Source organism: Polistes fuscatus, unplaced genomic scaffold (assembly GCF_010416935.1).
Source record: "Polistes fuscatus isolate 324 unplaced genomic scaffold, CU_Pfus_HIC Scaffold22, whole genome shotgun sequence".
In the NCBI taxonomy this organism is placed as follows: Eukaryota; Metazoa; Arthropoda; class Insecta; order Hymenoptera; family Vespidae; genus Polistes; species Polistes fuscatus.
In genome coordinates, this window is record NW_025113099.1 from 301,335 (window position 1) to 317,271 (window position 15,937).

At 38.4% G+C, this 15,937-nt stretch overlaps 1 protein-coding gene across 1 annotated transcript; it reads left to right on the forward strand.

Annotated features, from left to right (window-relative positions):
• The first annotated feature begins 6,328 nt into the window (after nt 1–6,328).
• LOC122517897 lies at nt 6,329–13,565 on the forward strand. Its single transcript, XM_043636513.1, has 4 exons — nt 6,329–7,526; nt 7,654–10,982; nt 11,992–12,310; nt 13,405–13,565. The coding sequence occupies exons 1-4, from the start codon at nt 6,329–6,331 to the stop codon at nt 13,563–13,565; spliced, it is 5,007 nt and encodes a 1,668-aa protein (XP_043492448.1).
• The last annotated feature ends 2,372 nt before the right edge of the window (nt 13,566–15,937 follow it).

Below are 15,937 nucleotides of genomic sequence, written 5' to 3' on the forward strand. Positions count from 1 at the left end.
TTATTCCAGCTACGCTGAGAAGTAATTTCACGGAGAGAGCAACGCCGGATGCTTCAACGCGCAACCTCCTCCTTTTCCTCCTCCTCCTCCTCCTCCACTGCCATACTCTCTCCCTCTCTCGTCTTCTTCTTCTTCTTCCACCCACCTATCCTCCTCCTCCTCCTCCACCTCTTCCTCCTTCCTTCCTACCTTCCTTCCGTTTGTAGAGAAGAGAAGTAGGTGGAACATGGAAAGTCGGAGAACGAACGATCATTATTTCTATGCCCGTTGCGGATTTCTTCTTCATTGCCCTTTTGCTCTTTTCCCGTTCGCTTCGAGAATCGTTCCCCGAACCAACTCAACTTTTACACCGACCAAACTCCGATTTACTGATCGAATCAAATCGAATCGTATTGTAGTACGATTTATATACAATGTATATTCCATCGTTGCATTATATTAACCGTTTCGTATTTTACCCCAATGATATAACAATCGTTTAACTCGACTGCTATAACAATCGAATTACATTCTCGGAATTAACGCGATTCGATGCATAAATAACATCCTAATTAGATGTTGGGTTTTGAATTATTTAAAAGTATAGGTATGAATGTGTAATGATATGAGTGTGAGAAAGGAATGAAAGAACGCATCGGGCGAGAATAAAGAAAGGGACCGTTGCGTTAGTTTAGGATATTTGTTTAGGTTTAGGGTTACATCATCTGGACTTTGTCGCCTTTGTATAGCTACATCGAAGCCTCCCGAGCGTTCTCGAAAATGTGAAATGCCGGAAAAGCGTTTGTGCGTGGTGTGGAATGATCGGGAAGTTTCCAGAAGGAATGACGAAGAAACAACGGAAGACGATAGAGGGGTTGCAGGGTATAAGTAGGCGACGGAAAGGACTGGTGGTTCGTTCTGTAGTAGTTTTTGATTGAGGCGACGAGGAAAAAGTGTAACGGGAGGTACGGAAGACAACGGGAAACGGCGAAGGATTAAGATAGGCGACGACGAGTCGGATTCGGGTGTTTCTTGTGGTTGTTCACGGACGTAGAGAGTTACACTTAGTATATCGTAGCATTAGTTTAGATTATAGATACTTACTATTCTATCTCTTAAAAACATTATACCTTGTTAAGTATTTATTAATAAATACTACTTTATTATTACCATTATAAATATATATCTCTGTACGTAAATTCTTACATAGATGTAATTAAAGAAAAGGAAATGTGGGGGAAGAAAAAGAAAGAAAGTAAAAGGAAGAGAGACAAAGAAAATACAAACGAGTTAGCATCGTAATTAAAAATACGTTAAAAAATTGAACGAACTATCCAGGTAATAATTACATTTCGAAAGATGGTACGTAAGGTATTGGGTACGTATTCGTCCCCGCGTTGTTTCGTGTTTCTTCAATCAACGACCAATCGATCTCGATATCTCTCAATTGATTTATTTTTTCTATCGTCAGATGTAATATATAGAAAAGGGAATGGAAATGTATAATGTGAAATCGTGAGATCATCTTTATACAAAGACAACAACGACGAATGACGAACTACGAACGACGGCGAATGACGGCGACGACGACAACGACGACGACGATGGTGGGTGATGGTTTTGGTATACGCGGCCACGGGCATTGTGTCTCCCATTGTCATAATCCATAGACGAGACCGTAAATCGGCAGGGTTGATCTATCTAAAAACTTATGAAAAAAATAATTCCCCCACGAAGAATCGAACGTTAAATACCCAGCGCGAGAAGCGAAGACGTTACTACTTAAGCTAACGCACCACTTGATAATAGCTCAATTTATTTCGTACAATTCTTAAGACTTCGAAGATGAATCAGAGGGCATTACTGTTTTCTTATAACATAATAAAAAAGAATTAAAATTATGTATAGACAAAAAATAAATTCCACGTTTTTAGAATATCTTTTCATATATATCTTGAATTAATTTTATGTGTGGATATAAAATTCTTCTTTTTCAAATATGTATTTAATTTGATAAACTAATAAATTTTTACGAGACAAAAAGTCAGTAATTAAAAATTTTATAAAATACATAATTTAATAGGAAAAATATTTAAATTTTAAATTTCGTCTTAAAGAGAATACGTATTCAATTTGATATACAAATAAATTTTTGTGAGTCAAAAAATTAATATCAATTAATTATTCTAATTAATTTTATGACGAAGCACAAAATTAATTCATTATTTTTACTCTCAACTAAATAATAATAGTTTCTGTTAAAATGAATTATTTTTTTTTTTACTCAAGGTTCATTATTTTTGACAATAAATAAAGAAATGGCGTGCCATAAGCATCAAGATTCGATTTAAAAATGCCGCGCTTATACGCCGATATATATAGATATACAAAACGCTCGACGCTCGATGGCCAAGACGTAAAATTCTGTCTACCGAATGAAAAAATAGAAAGAGAGAAATATCGGTTTTCTTTCTCACTCGCACTCGTATACAAAACGCTCGACGCTCGATGGCCAAGACGTAAAATTCTTGCTACTGAAAGAAAAAATATAAAAAGAGAAATATCAGAACGCTCAACAATCGATGGCCAAGGACAATAATACTCGTTATCGCATGATAAATAAAAAGAGAGAAGTATTGGTTTGTTCTCTCACTCGCACTTTCATTCAAGACCGATAGTCCCGAAGATTGCCGAAGATCCTTCGTTTGTGTATTAGTGCACACGGACGCTCGCACGCATACTAGCTCGCTCGCGTGTAAAACGCGACGGAGGGATAAGCTTGCTTTCTCCCACTCTTAAAATTTTGTTCCCATCTTCAATCCAATTTTATTCGCTTATTTTTGAAAATACGAAGATAACGTATAGAACATTTTTTCAGTATTTTTCAATTCTCTACAACTTTTGTTTAAAACTTTTTTCGATTAAATGCCTAGATTCTAAGATAAGGCCATTTTTTACCCTTTTTTACCCTTTTTCTCAAAACCTCGGGATCAAATTTAAGTAAAATTAGCACCATTCGATTCAGCGTCGTCAACTTACCCTTAGGACAAAGATGCACGCGTTTGCCTAAGAATCTGGAAGTTAGGCCCGCGTTGACTGGCCTACTGAAAGAATAAGAATATAAGATAATCCATACATAAGAAATACAATTGCTCGGATACAAAATTTCTCTCTCCTTTTTCCTCTCTTTTTTTTTCCTTTTTTTTTTTGTTTGATCTAATCAATAACTAAAATAATATTCATTCTTACAAACATGAAGCGAGATGCGATATCGGTGATAATCTTAAAAAGGAAATGAAAAGAAACATAATGCAATTGAGTTTTAATCATAAGGAAAATGTATACTAAATATAAACTCGAGATTGTTCTCTTCTCTCTCTATTCTTTGGCCTGTTCTGTTCCTCGCCAGGGACGCATGTTACAATATTCCCATGTTCCCTGATACGGTCTTTGAGATATTTGGAAGCCTCTTATATCGGCAACTACATATCCATCGTTTCGTAATTTTTTTTTTATAACTTCGTACGGACCCCTAAATTTTGGTATCAGTTTTTTTCCAATCCCTACAGTGCTATCAAAATTCCTTACCACCAAATAATCACCGACATTAAATTCTGACCGTATCTTATGATGGCGTTTATCATAATACCTCTTGTTATAATTTTGCTTCTCAGCCATTCTATTTTCGGCCTTATTCCTAATTGCTTTTAAATCGCGTTCGCTTATTGTGACTTTATTTAACGCGCGGTAATCGACGCACATCCTATTCTTACCGTTTTTCTTTTTGACTAACACAATAGGGGACACGTAATCCGATTCGCTCAGTCGAATTATTCCTCTTTCTAGCAAATCTCCTATTATTTCCCTAACTTGGTTTTTCTCGACAAACGATAAGCGACGGAGAGATAAATGAAATGGCTTATGCTCTTGTAATGTTAATTTCGGCTCCATGCTTATTCTAGGCTTTTCCGGACGAGGTGCATCTAAGTAATTTACCTTTAAGATTTCCTTTAATTCATTTTGTTTTTCCACCGCGATTTTGGGATTAATGTCTAATTCGGTAATTTGATTATCGGTGGAATCATCTATTTCTATATTCATAATCTGATCTATCACTACCTCTTCTTCGGAGCGCTTATCTTTTCTTTTAAAAACTAATCCACATCTTTTTAATGCGTCGCGACCTAAAATAACGGAGTTCACCATTGTAGTATCCGGTACTACCAACAGACAAGTGTCAACCCTTTTGCCGTCATCTAATTTTAAACTAACTTGTATCGAGCCGTGTACTTGCAGACGACTATGATTAATACCATAATATTCACTTCCGAGTTCCGGCGCAGAGTTGATCGGTCCCATCACTAACCCTTTCTTTATGAAACTCACGGGGCTGCCGGAATCCAATAAGGTGTCTAAAACTAAGATGTAGTGTATATTGCCTTAATCGACATCATAAGTTATCTTCCTGATGTAGTCGTCATCGGTGGTCACGTTCCTAGTGACGCTGTGGACTTCGCCACCCTACTCCGGGCATTCTGGTCTAAGATGTCCATGTTTACCGCACTTGTAGCAGCTGCCTCTTTCCCTCTTCGGACGGGGGCAGTTCCCCGCAAAATGTCCTGTCTCTCCACAGTTGAAGCATCTGGCATAATTTTCCTCCGACGGCCTCTTATGGTCGATCGGTTTTCTTCTTCCTTCTCCCGTCGGCCGCCTTTCTTCGTATTTTGTAGGACTTCGAGGGCCCGTCGCTCGCATCCTTAACCCGGCGTATAGCGTAATACTTTCGAAAGCCGTCAGCAACGACACCTGGTCTCGGAAACCAATCATCCGGGCCTGGTTTCTTAATGCAATGTCTGGAATGCCGTCTATCGCATACTCCAAAATTTCTTGTTCTGGGAGGGGAATTCGGTAACCCAGAATCATTTTTGTCATGTAGGTAATCTCTAAACGACTCGTTGCCGTTCCACCTACGTTCCTCAAACTGTCTTCTGAATATCTAATTTAGCGAGTTTGAATCCCACTTCTGAAATTTGTAAACTCCCCAACACATAAGAACATAAGACTAACTCACTGCTACTTCCTACCACTACCCGTATTGTCCGACTGCCCTTTTATACTTTTCCATCGAACAACGAAGAATCGGCCTCCCTCCCCGGGTGACGCATACAGCCTCTGTTCCTCACACTTAATCTTAAGAATATCGATATCCTAAACAAACATCCGCACGCACTCACACTAGTGCAGGCGCCAACGTGCACGAACCTGCATGAGACGTTTACACGTGTAATATATTACGAAACTTCGTAGCAGCCGCGCGCGCCTGCTTGGCGACCGAACACTATATTATTCCAAAGTTTTCCACTCCGTGAAATATTCTTAACTTATGCATTTCGGGCTTGGAAGGTGGTGATGGTTGTGGTGGTAGTAGTAGTGGTGCATGTAGGTGGGGGTTGTAGCTAGCTAGGTAGGACGAGGAAGGGCGGGAGGGAGACGCGAACGAGACTCCCTCCCTCCCGCCTTTTCGTCCCTCTCTTCCTTTCCTCCCTCCTCTCTCTCTACTTTCGTTTTACACTTCGGCGTGATTCCATCTCCCCCCCAACCCACCACCACCTCCTTGTCTACTTTTGAATTATCGAAAGAATTTTTTGTTTAAACCTTATCCAAATAATTTTCTTATGTTACAACGTCTTTCCATTAACGAAATTCTAACGAAGAAATAGGAAACGTTATCAAAATGAAACGGTTTGAAATTATATAGTCACAATTATCTGTTAACTCCAAATGATTCTAACAGATGTCGATACCTTTCGACTGGGTTGAGTAAGTAATCAATAGATGGCGCTGCTATGGTAAATCTACGAACGTGTCATATGGCAATGTAATTTAATCAAAAAATGAGGGAAAGTGTGAATTTACTTTTGTTAATCTGATTTAATATATTAGTCACCTTTAATTATCACCACAAGCAGAGATATTTTGAAACATAGATCCTGGTCATCCAGGTAGGAAATCTGACACGTAACCGTGGTTACAAGACTAATTCTACTACGATAGTCGTTCCTAACCTCAATTTGGCGTCTAACCACGCGGTTAACAGCTAGGGAGGCGAATGCCTCCCACGTACTGACCTCGCGAATTTGGATAATTTAATGAAAGAGTACGTCAAAGGGAAAAAAGCTGGTTCGAGCAAGTGTAATTTCGCTCAGTTCTCAGGTACTAAGATGCATGCGGGAGTAACCCGCACCAGTGACGCCGGCAAAATATCTGAGATAGATAGCAAAAAACGCAAAACTGACAGCGATGACCGCATCGTAGACAACATCGACGAAAAAAACTAGAGGATGTAGTTATGAATGATAACACGTCACTTGAGGTTAATAATAGTGATAAGAATGACTTCTTGAGGAATGTACATAATAACACGAGGATGGACGACAAGGGTGATAAAATTAGAGACCGTTTTAAATACAGCCGACAGGAAAGAGGCCGCTTCGCGTTGTACATCAAAACCACTGGTGAGCTAGTCAAGTCTAAACCCATTAAAGCCATTAAATTAGTCCGTAAATTAGCGAATAACAATATTCGGTTCGACAACATTGCTGAGAGTTCTAGAAATACATGGCGCCTAACATTTAATTTAAGAGAAGCTGCTAATAACTGCTTATCCAACCTTAACCTGGAGAAGAACGGCCTGGAGGCATTCGTGCCAATGTACCTGCGATTTAAGAAAGGAGTGGTCAGGGACATCCCCGTCGACATGAGTTTAGAAGAATTAAAAAAGTGTGTCCAAGAGGAGAACAAAAACACCGTGGTCTCTGATATTCATCGATTAAAAAAGAAAAAAAACAAGCCCTCAGCAGACAAGCATAAGTGGATCAAATCTTCAACAGTTTTTATCACCTTCAGCTCATCAGTATTACCCAGGCAAATCAGACTATGGGGAGGTTTACTTCCAGTCAGCGATTATATTCCACCAGTAAGAATCTGTTTCAACTGTGGTAAATTTGGTCACATCAAGGACAAATGTAAGGGCCAAAAAGTATGTTTGTCATGTAGTCAAATTGAATGTCTGGGCCATGATCAGTGCCATAATGATAAGAAATGCGTCAATTGTGGTGGAGATCACCACACTCTGGACAATAAATGCCCGAACAGAAATGCTGAGATGGAGATTAAGAAGATTATGACTCGCGACAATCTGTCGTTTCCCGAGGCAAAAAGACTGGTAAATCCCAATAAGGACTTACAACTCAAGCAGAAAAACTTCCACTTTCGCGGCACCCAGGAAGACTTTCCTAGTCTGCGGACAAAAGAAACTGAGAACACGACAATTACGGCCGCCACTCCTACTTGGAGTCGACCAAATTCAAAACCTCCCCTGGTGGACCTGAAGGGTTCGGAGACAGGTGGCAAGGAAACCGGTGGAGCTGCACGTATTGGGGAAGCCCTTGAAGAGTTACTACGGGCATTTATGATGTCAACAGATGTCGAGTTACTAATCAAACATTTGAGGAAGGCGGTGGAGATTCACCTCAAGAATCATGGACGCACGAAATAAGGACTGTAGACAAGCTCACTCGATAAGTATAGTTCAATGGAACGCCCGCAGTATTAAACCTAAATTAAATGAACTTTTACAAAATTCTAGAAATGTTGATATTTTTCTTATTTCAGAGACCTGGCTCAAGAAGAAGGATATCATATATGCTAAGGGGTTTGACGTTGTAAGGAGTGACCGTGCTCGTGGTAATGGAGGAGGTGTAAAGATTATGGTAAGAAGTACTTTGAGATACTCTGTTGTTCGGGATTTGTTTGATTGCAATGGTAAGATTGAGACATGTTGTATTAGACTGAATTTAAATGGGAAACCTTTTACTGTAGTTTCCTGCTATAGACCCCCAGGCACTGCGTCGTCTGTTAAGGCTGATCTATTTTTTGATCAATTCTCCGATAGTTATTTAATTGGGGGGGATTTTAATGCCCATCACTCACTGTGGGTGCATCGGTCTGATTGTGCGGAAGGGAGGTCCCTTGTGGAAGCTTTGGATATCAGAGATGTCGCTTGTCTGAACGATGGTTCTCCTACTTTCTTAAGTTCCTCATCAGGCGCTGAATCTACGGTTGATTTAACGTTTGTCGATTGTAACTCAGCTTTGCTTTTCGAGTGGAAAACAGGCTCGGATTATTGGGGAAGTGATCACATCCCTATTTTTATTAGATGTGACGGCCGAGTCCAGGCCGGTTGTGAACGCAGAAAATCTAACAGGTTATATAATTCGGCGGTAGACTGGTCAATATATAAGTCTTGCATAAGTGAGAAAATTTCTGACCTGGTTGAGTTAATGTCTTCAGAGAATGACATCCAAACAAAGTACTCTTTCTTTACTGCCACTTTAGAGAGTGGTATTCAGCAAGCTTGTCCCTCTGCCACTAGAAAGCTAGATGGAAAACCCCACCAGTCTAAGTCTAAATCCAAATCTCCTCCGTCAGCATGGTGGAATAAGGAATGCGATAGGTTAGTAAGGTTGCGTAAGGCGGCATTACTTAAGTTCAAAGCTAATAGATCGTGTGACAACTTCATCGCGTACAAAAAAGCCCAGGCTGAAGCTCTGGTTTGTTTGAGACGGATCAAGAAAGAAAGTTTCAAGAACTTTTGTGCTAGCCTGTCTAAAAATACCAATCCTAAGTTCCTTTGGAACACTATTAAGGGTTTCCAAAACAGATGGAATTATAGAGAGAATGCCAACGAGTATGATAAGAATAAAATTAGTGCAGTGAAGGTTATGATCGAAGAACTCTGTCCGCCTTGGGTACCAAATCACAGACCGTGTCTCAATTCTGATACTGCAGATCCTTTCCTCGACTTAGCTTTCATACGCGATGAACTACAGTTCGTGCTGTCCGAGCTAAAACTGTCATCTAGCCCAGGATTGGATGGTATAGACTACAAGATGATTGTACATTTGCCGGATGAAGCTCAGGTGCTCCTTTTTGATTTATTTAATCAAATCTTTGAGTCAAAAGAATTTCCTCAAGAATGGCATCAATATGCCATTTTCTTTATTCCCAAAGGGGAAAAAAATAAGTTCCGTCCGATCTCTCTTGCTCCCTGTATGGCTAAGATCATGGAAAAAATATTGAATAATCGTATCAGTTGGTGGCTCGAACATAAGAATGCCCTTCCTAGCTCTCATAATGGTTTTAGAAAAGGAAGATCCTGTGCGGATAACCTGTCTATTCTATGTGCGGATATTATCAAAGCCTTTAAGTCAGGTGAATGTATTGCCGCTCTTTTTTTAGATATCAAAGGTGCCTACGACAATGTCCTACCTAACGTGCTACTGTCCAAGCTTAAGAAGTTGGGTTTCCCATCTAACACGCTATTATTTATATATAATCTCGTTTCAGAGAGAAGTTTGCATTTTAAATTTGGTGAAATAGATGAATCTTATAAAGTTTTTAGAGGGTTACCTCAGGGAAGTGTCCTCAGCCCAATACTATATGCTTTATATGTAATAGAATTAGAAGAAAGGATAAATGGTGTCTTTGGGTGTAACATTTTGCAATATGCCGATGACGCATGTATTTATTCTAATCATCAAAATACCAAAACCGCTATAGAGCGCGTCGAGGAGGCTATGGATAATGTTTGCTACTATTTGAATGATCTGGGGTTGGACTTATCTGTCAGAAAAACTCAATTTTGTATCTTCAACAGAAAGAATAATAGAAGGACAGAGCCTCTAGGTTGGAATATTGTTGTTAAGGGATCACCAATCAGTAACTCAGAGGTAGTTCGGTTTCTTGGCGTGGATCTTCAAGCCCATTTGAGCTGGAAACACCACATAGAAAACGTTGACAAAAAATGCCGGAATGCCTTGAAGACAATTAACTGTTTAAGGCGTACTTGGTGGGGAGCAGACCCTATGCTTCTTATTGGGGTTTATAGAGCTTTAATTCGTTCCAGACTGGAGTATGGTGGACTAGTGTTGTTTAATTTGACTAAAACCGAGAAAGCTAAGTTTGACAGGATTCAAGTCAGAAGCCTCAGGGCATCGTTAGGCTATTCTTCATCCACCCCATGTAATGCAATCTTAGCTGAGGCCAAGGAACCTCCCCTCAATATAAGATTCCGGTACTTGACGTTCAACTTCTTGGCTAGATCCTCTTCCAGAGAAGATCACAGGAACTTACAAATCCTTCAAGAAATAATGAACTTGGAGGATAACCCCACAATAATCAATAGAGATGGCCCGGTGAACTTTGTTGAATGTTTCCGAGCAATTGAACCACATAGGCACCTCATCAGGTCGTCAAGTAGTCCCTTATGTTACAGTGTCGGGTTTGAGGCAATTTGGTATCATCCACAAGTTTCCTTCGCGGAGGGCGAAGAGATTAGTAGTTCCATGGGGTGTCAGGAGCTCTTCTGTGACATCTTCGAGGAGTATCTAGGTGGCTGGACATGTATTTTCACGGACGGTTCCAAAACGGAAAACGCTCCATTCGGAGGCTTCGCGGTGGTTCTGCCATTAGAATCGATAGAAATAGAGTTTAGAGCTCCCAAACACGCATCAATCTTCACTCTCGAAGCGTTGGCTATTTATGAATCTCTTAAATTTATTGAGGAATCCCCGTTTAGATGCTTTGCCATTTTTTCAGACTCTAAAAGCGTTTTACAGGCACTAGTGTCGGACAAGGCCTTGGGCAAGAAGTCGTACTTGATACTTGTAATTAGAGAACTTTCAAGAAAATTGAGCTTGAGGGGTAAAAGAATCAAACTCTTCTGGATTCCCGCGCACTGCGGCATTAGTGGTAACGAGGCAGCAGACAGGGTTGCTAAAAAGGCCATTTACTCAGGGAAAGACACCAATCTTCATCTCCCCGCGAGTGACTTCAAAAAGATGGGAAAAGACCTTATGTGGTCGGAGTTTCACAAATGGTTTATGTTTACTAATACAGATAAGGGAAATTACTACAGAAATTTCTACTATACTAATAACTCTGTTCGGTGAAATTAGGGAATTTGACCAATTCGTATTGCGCGCCGAATAGGTTAGATAGCGACGGCGTTGGGATATTAAATTGGTTAGAATTACATTCTAAATAGGATCGGGTACGGTTGCCTTAGTTGAGTTATGAGGGCGCGAGGGGGCATTAGAGATACATATAGGACCGGCTTTAGCCGGCAAGGTACGTGCGCGTGGGTCTTAAGGTACTTGGGAGAGGGGAGATGGGTGCGTAGGCCCTGGCTCGAGAGCGCAAGCGACAGACCGATTCTGGATATTGAAAAGGACTATTCGTTTGCTGATAAGGTACAGTGGCGCCATATTGGTTTCTTTGAAGTAAGAGCTGTTTCTTGTGGCGTTCTTTCGAGTTGTCGACTGATAAGTTTGAAAGGGTTGGGCATAGCCGCAACCGAGCTTTTTTACTAAATAGGAGGGGGTTGTGCATAGACACAACCATGCACTTGGCCAAGTAGAAGGGGTTTTGCATAGACTCAACCGCGCTCATTATTAAGTTCGATGGGGTCGTGCTAGCACACGACCGCACTGTTACTTCGCTTTGAAGGAGTTGTGCAAAAAGCACAACTACGCTTGTCACCGACAGTCACGGTGCCTATTACAGTTTTTACCAGTCGACCTGCCGAGGATAAATTTGTGAAGGAAAAGGCTACCCCACGTGGAAGGTGTTGGAAGCGAGATTAACGTGTTTTGAAGACCGGATAACGCATCTAAGTAGGCTACGATAAGTTACATATTTGTAGTGGAGACGAAGGTAAGAGAGTTCTCTAGTCAGAGAAGAAATAAGAGACTACTATTTACTGTATTATAGGATTAAATAAAGTCATAGCTTGCCCCGGCTTTTCTCTTAACTTCGTGAGAGTTTTTATGCCGAAGCAAGTGTTTCATACCGCGTAAAATTGTGTTAATTGATTTATCTATCCTTCCCTATCTCGCTCATTCATGCGTCGAAATAACCGAACTCACGACATTAATATCGAAACGCTTACAGTCTTATATACTACAAGCAAACTCCAAGCCCTGGTTCAGCAAGTTTAAACTAAATAGACGCTCAGTGGTCTCCATTAGCAGACTACGAAGTGGTCATCACTCGCTTAATTCCTGCTTAGCCAAATATAAGATTGTACAGTCGCCTGCTTGTGCCTGTGGAGCACCAGAAGAAACCCCGAACCACATTCTATTTCAGTGTCCTCTATACGAATCTCAAAGAGCTGGTTTTATTAAAGCATTAAGTACTAATATAGGTCAAGGCCCTTACAATGTTGAATCTCTTTTAAGCAGCTTGAGTCAGGGAATTATTAATTGCCTAAGTACTTTTTTATCATCTATTAAGAAATTTATTTATTATGTTTTTTTTTTTTTTTTATTCAATAACTCTAAAGGAAAATGAATGTCATTCTGTATATAGCTATTTCCAAGTCTATTTGTCTTTAATAAGCAAACTTGTGGTTGGTTAAGATGAACGTATTTTAAATGAACAAAATAAGCATACTGATAAGTACTAAATATCTTATTAACCATCGCTATAATTTTTATATACTGTATTCGTGCAATGTATCAATGTTTTTTTTTAAAAAAAAAAAAAAATGTAAACCTTATGAATTTTTATTTCTAAGATGGGATCATTATTCAACTGTGATATGGCATAAGCCCTATTAACCTATACATGTATCATTCTATATATTTAATAATTTTATATTTTAAATGTAAGAGCGGTGAAAATGTACAGTATATAATATAAGTTTGTAAAGTTGGCTATATTGGTTTACACCAACGCCTTGTACCTTATTTTTCTAATAAAAAAAAAAAAAAAAAACGTGTCATATAAGCTACATTTTAACAGCATAATTACCACGTGTTGTTGACGCTATAAAATTAATTAAATTTATTTTGTAGTGAACGAAATACCGTATAATTCAATTATTTCCACTTTTTAAATTTCTGGTATTAGCATAGCTGGCCACGTGTTACTTAGACTGAAGTGTAAATTGCATTCATATTATAATGAAGATAATACAGTGAAATTAATCCTGTTTTTTACTTATTTGTGCTTCATTGATAAAAACTTTATAATTTAATTTGAATATATGTATGTAAGTATTATCACATAATTATAAAATTTAATTAAAATGTCAATGCAAAAATGATACACAATTTCCTACACTTTTTCGATAGTTGTACAAATATTTTTTTTTATTGTTTTTATTTAACCTCTATTAAAAAATATTTAGAACTTATTATTTCAATATGATTTTCAATTTTTTTTTTCTCATATTTAAACGATTAATTTATTATTTTCAGTCAAATGCCACGGAAAAAATCTAACCTCAACAACGCGAGCACCAGAGAGGCACGACGCAAACGTATTATATTAAAAATATTAAAAGAGCATATTAGTTGGCAGAACAAATTGAATCAAGAAATCCAGCTCAAAGAATCAGGACAGCAGAAGGTCATGCACAAGAATCTCAAGAACAGTGTAACGAACGTCTTCAAGAGAATATCATAAGAACAAGAGCAGCAGGAGAACGAGACATAGCCACAGTAGGAGCACAGGAACAATAATTTCAATTTATACATGTAAGTAATATCACATGAATGGCTTAGTCAACGGGCGATTTTGGCAGCCAAAAACGTTGATGTTGACGAAATTAACTTCCATATACAACAGTTGTTACCCAGGCGATCTGATGTCTTTTAAATCAATCGATCTGTTGTTGATGAAAATGAAAGTGTAAATTTTCCGATTGAATTTTAATTCATTAGATATCCTGGAATGCCACCACATCAATCTTCGATTAAAGATGGTTCCCCTATTATTCTCCTCCATAATTTGAATCCACCTCAATTATGTAACGGTACGCGTTTGGTCATCAAAAAGAGACCGGAAACATTCTTGAAGCAACCATTTTGGCTGGGAAGTTTAAAGGAAAGTGGTCCTGCTGCCACGTATTCCGATGATACCATCAGATTCTTACCATACCCTTTAAAAGGCTACAGTTTCCCATCCGTTTAGCTTCGCCATGTCTATAAATAAATCTCAAGGTCAACAATGTCCATTTGTGGTTTAGATTGGAAAATCCATGTTTTTCTCATGGGCAACTATATGTGCGTGTCACGTGTGGGAAACCGTCGAATCTATTTGTTAGCTAAAAGACAGGTTCAACCAAAAATGTGCACCGATTGGTGTTAAATTAAATGGAAATTGAAAGTATTTATAATTCAAAAAAAAGATTAATGTTTAAAGTTAAGACTGCTGATTGCCTACCCATTCATGGAGTTTAAGCGTCACATGTTAACTGTATATACTGTAATAACTTATTTGTTATAAATTAAATGGAAATAATAAATCTGATAAATTTTTATTTCGTACCTACTGATTTATGCTTAATCAAGTGTAAGAACATTTTAAATAATATGTTCAACGTACTTCCCCTTCAAATCTCAATCCAGTGAATTTGTATACCAACTCTTATAAGATGACATTTTTGTACGTTAAAATTCAAAAAAGAACTGAAGAAAAATGGAGAATTACGTTATCGAATTTACCATGAAAGGCAGCCACAAACAAGAAATCGAACGCGCTATTAGTGACTTCCATTACAAACACCAGACGGCGAAACTTTCGACCTACCAGAGAATGCAGGATGTGAACTATACACGGAATTAAGTAAAACGCGATACTTTTAAGAAAGTTAAAAACGCAAATTTAAAAAGGAATCAGAAGAAAAACGCGTGGTTTTTATTGAACGCGAGTTGCGGGCTAAATATTGAGAAGGGGGTAAATAGTTCGGGGATATGTTGATTAGAAGAGAAGATGGGAAGAACCGAGGCTATAATTCAAACGAGTCTGAAACAAACTTAGTAGTGATCACCAAACACGACTGAAAAAAAGAGACAATTAAGGCATCTTAAAAAGGTTCATTGTAACATAAGTTTGAAAATAAAAGTTTAAATCTTCTCGTTACATAAACACAATTTTGTTTTTAACTGTACTCGACCTACACCATAAATAGTCTTATAAGATGACATTTTTGTACGTTAAAATTCAAAAAAGACTGAAGAAAAATGGAGAAATTACGTTTCGAATTTACCATGAAAGCAGCCACAGACAAGAAATCGAACGCGCTATTAGTGACTTCCATTACAACACCAGACGGCGAAACTTTCGACCTACCAGGAGAATTGCAGGATGGAAACTTATACACGGAATTAATAAAAACCGATACTTTTAAGAAAGTTAAAAACGCAAATTTAAAAAGGAATCAGAAGAAAAACGCGTGGTTTTTATTGAACTCTGAGTTGCGGGCTAAATATATTGATGAAGGGGGTAATATCCAGTTCGGGGATATGTTATTAGAAGAAAGATGGGAAGAACCGAAGGCTAATAATTCAAACGATCTGAAACAAACTTTAAGTAGTGATCACCAAACAACGACTGAACAAAAGAGGACAATTAAGGCATCTTAAGAAAGGTTCATGTTAGAAATATTCTCGAACAAAAATACAAATGTTACCCAATGGATAGATATATTCGAAAGATAATGCGAACGCCTAGATGTGCAACGAGATGAGGAAAAGATAAAAATTCTGAGATTATTCTTAGAAGGTTCTTGTGTGGACTGGTACAATTCAATGTTGATGAAACACTCCATAAATTCGAGTTGGGCAGATTGGAAAGAAGATTTCGTGGAAACTTACTTACATAAGGGATGGTCAACAGCAAGGTATGCTATAAATTATAAATATATAGGTGGCTCATTATTGGACTAATTATTAAAAAAAGAAAAAATACTTCTGGAAGTAGATAAAAAGATGAATGAGGAAATGATGATATTATTGATAGCCATTAGTCTGCCAGAATACATCTCGGATAGAATTGACCGAAACGAAATTAAAGGAACGAGAGATCTGTTAAAAAGGATCAAAAGTCTGGA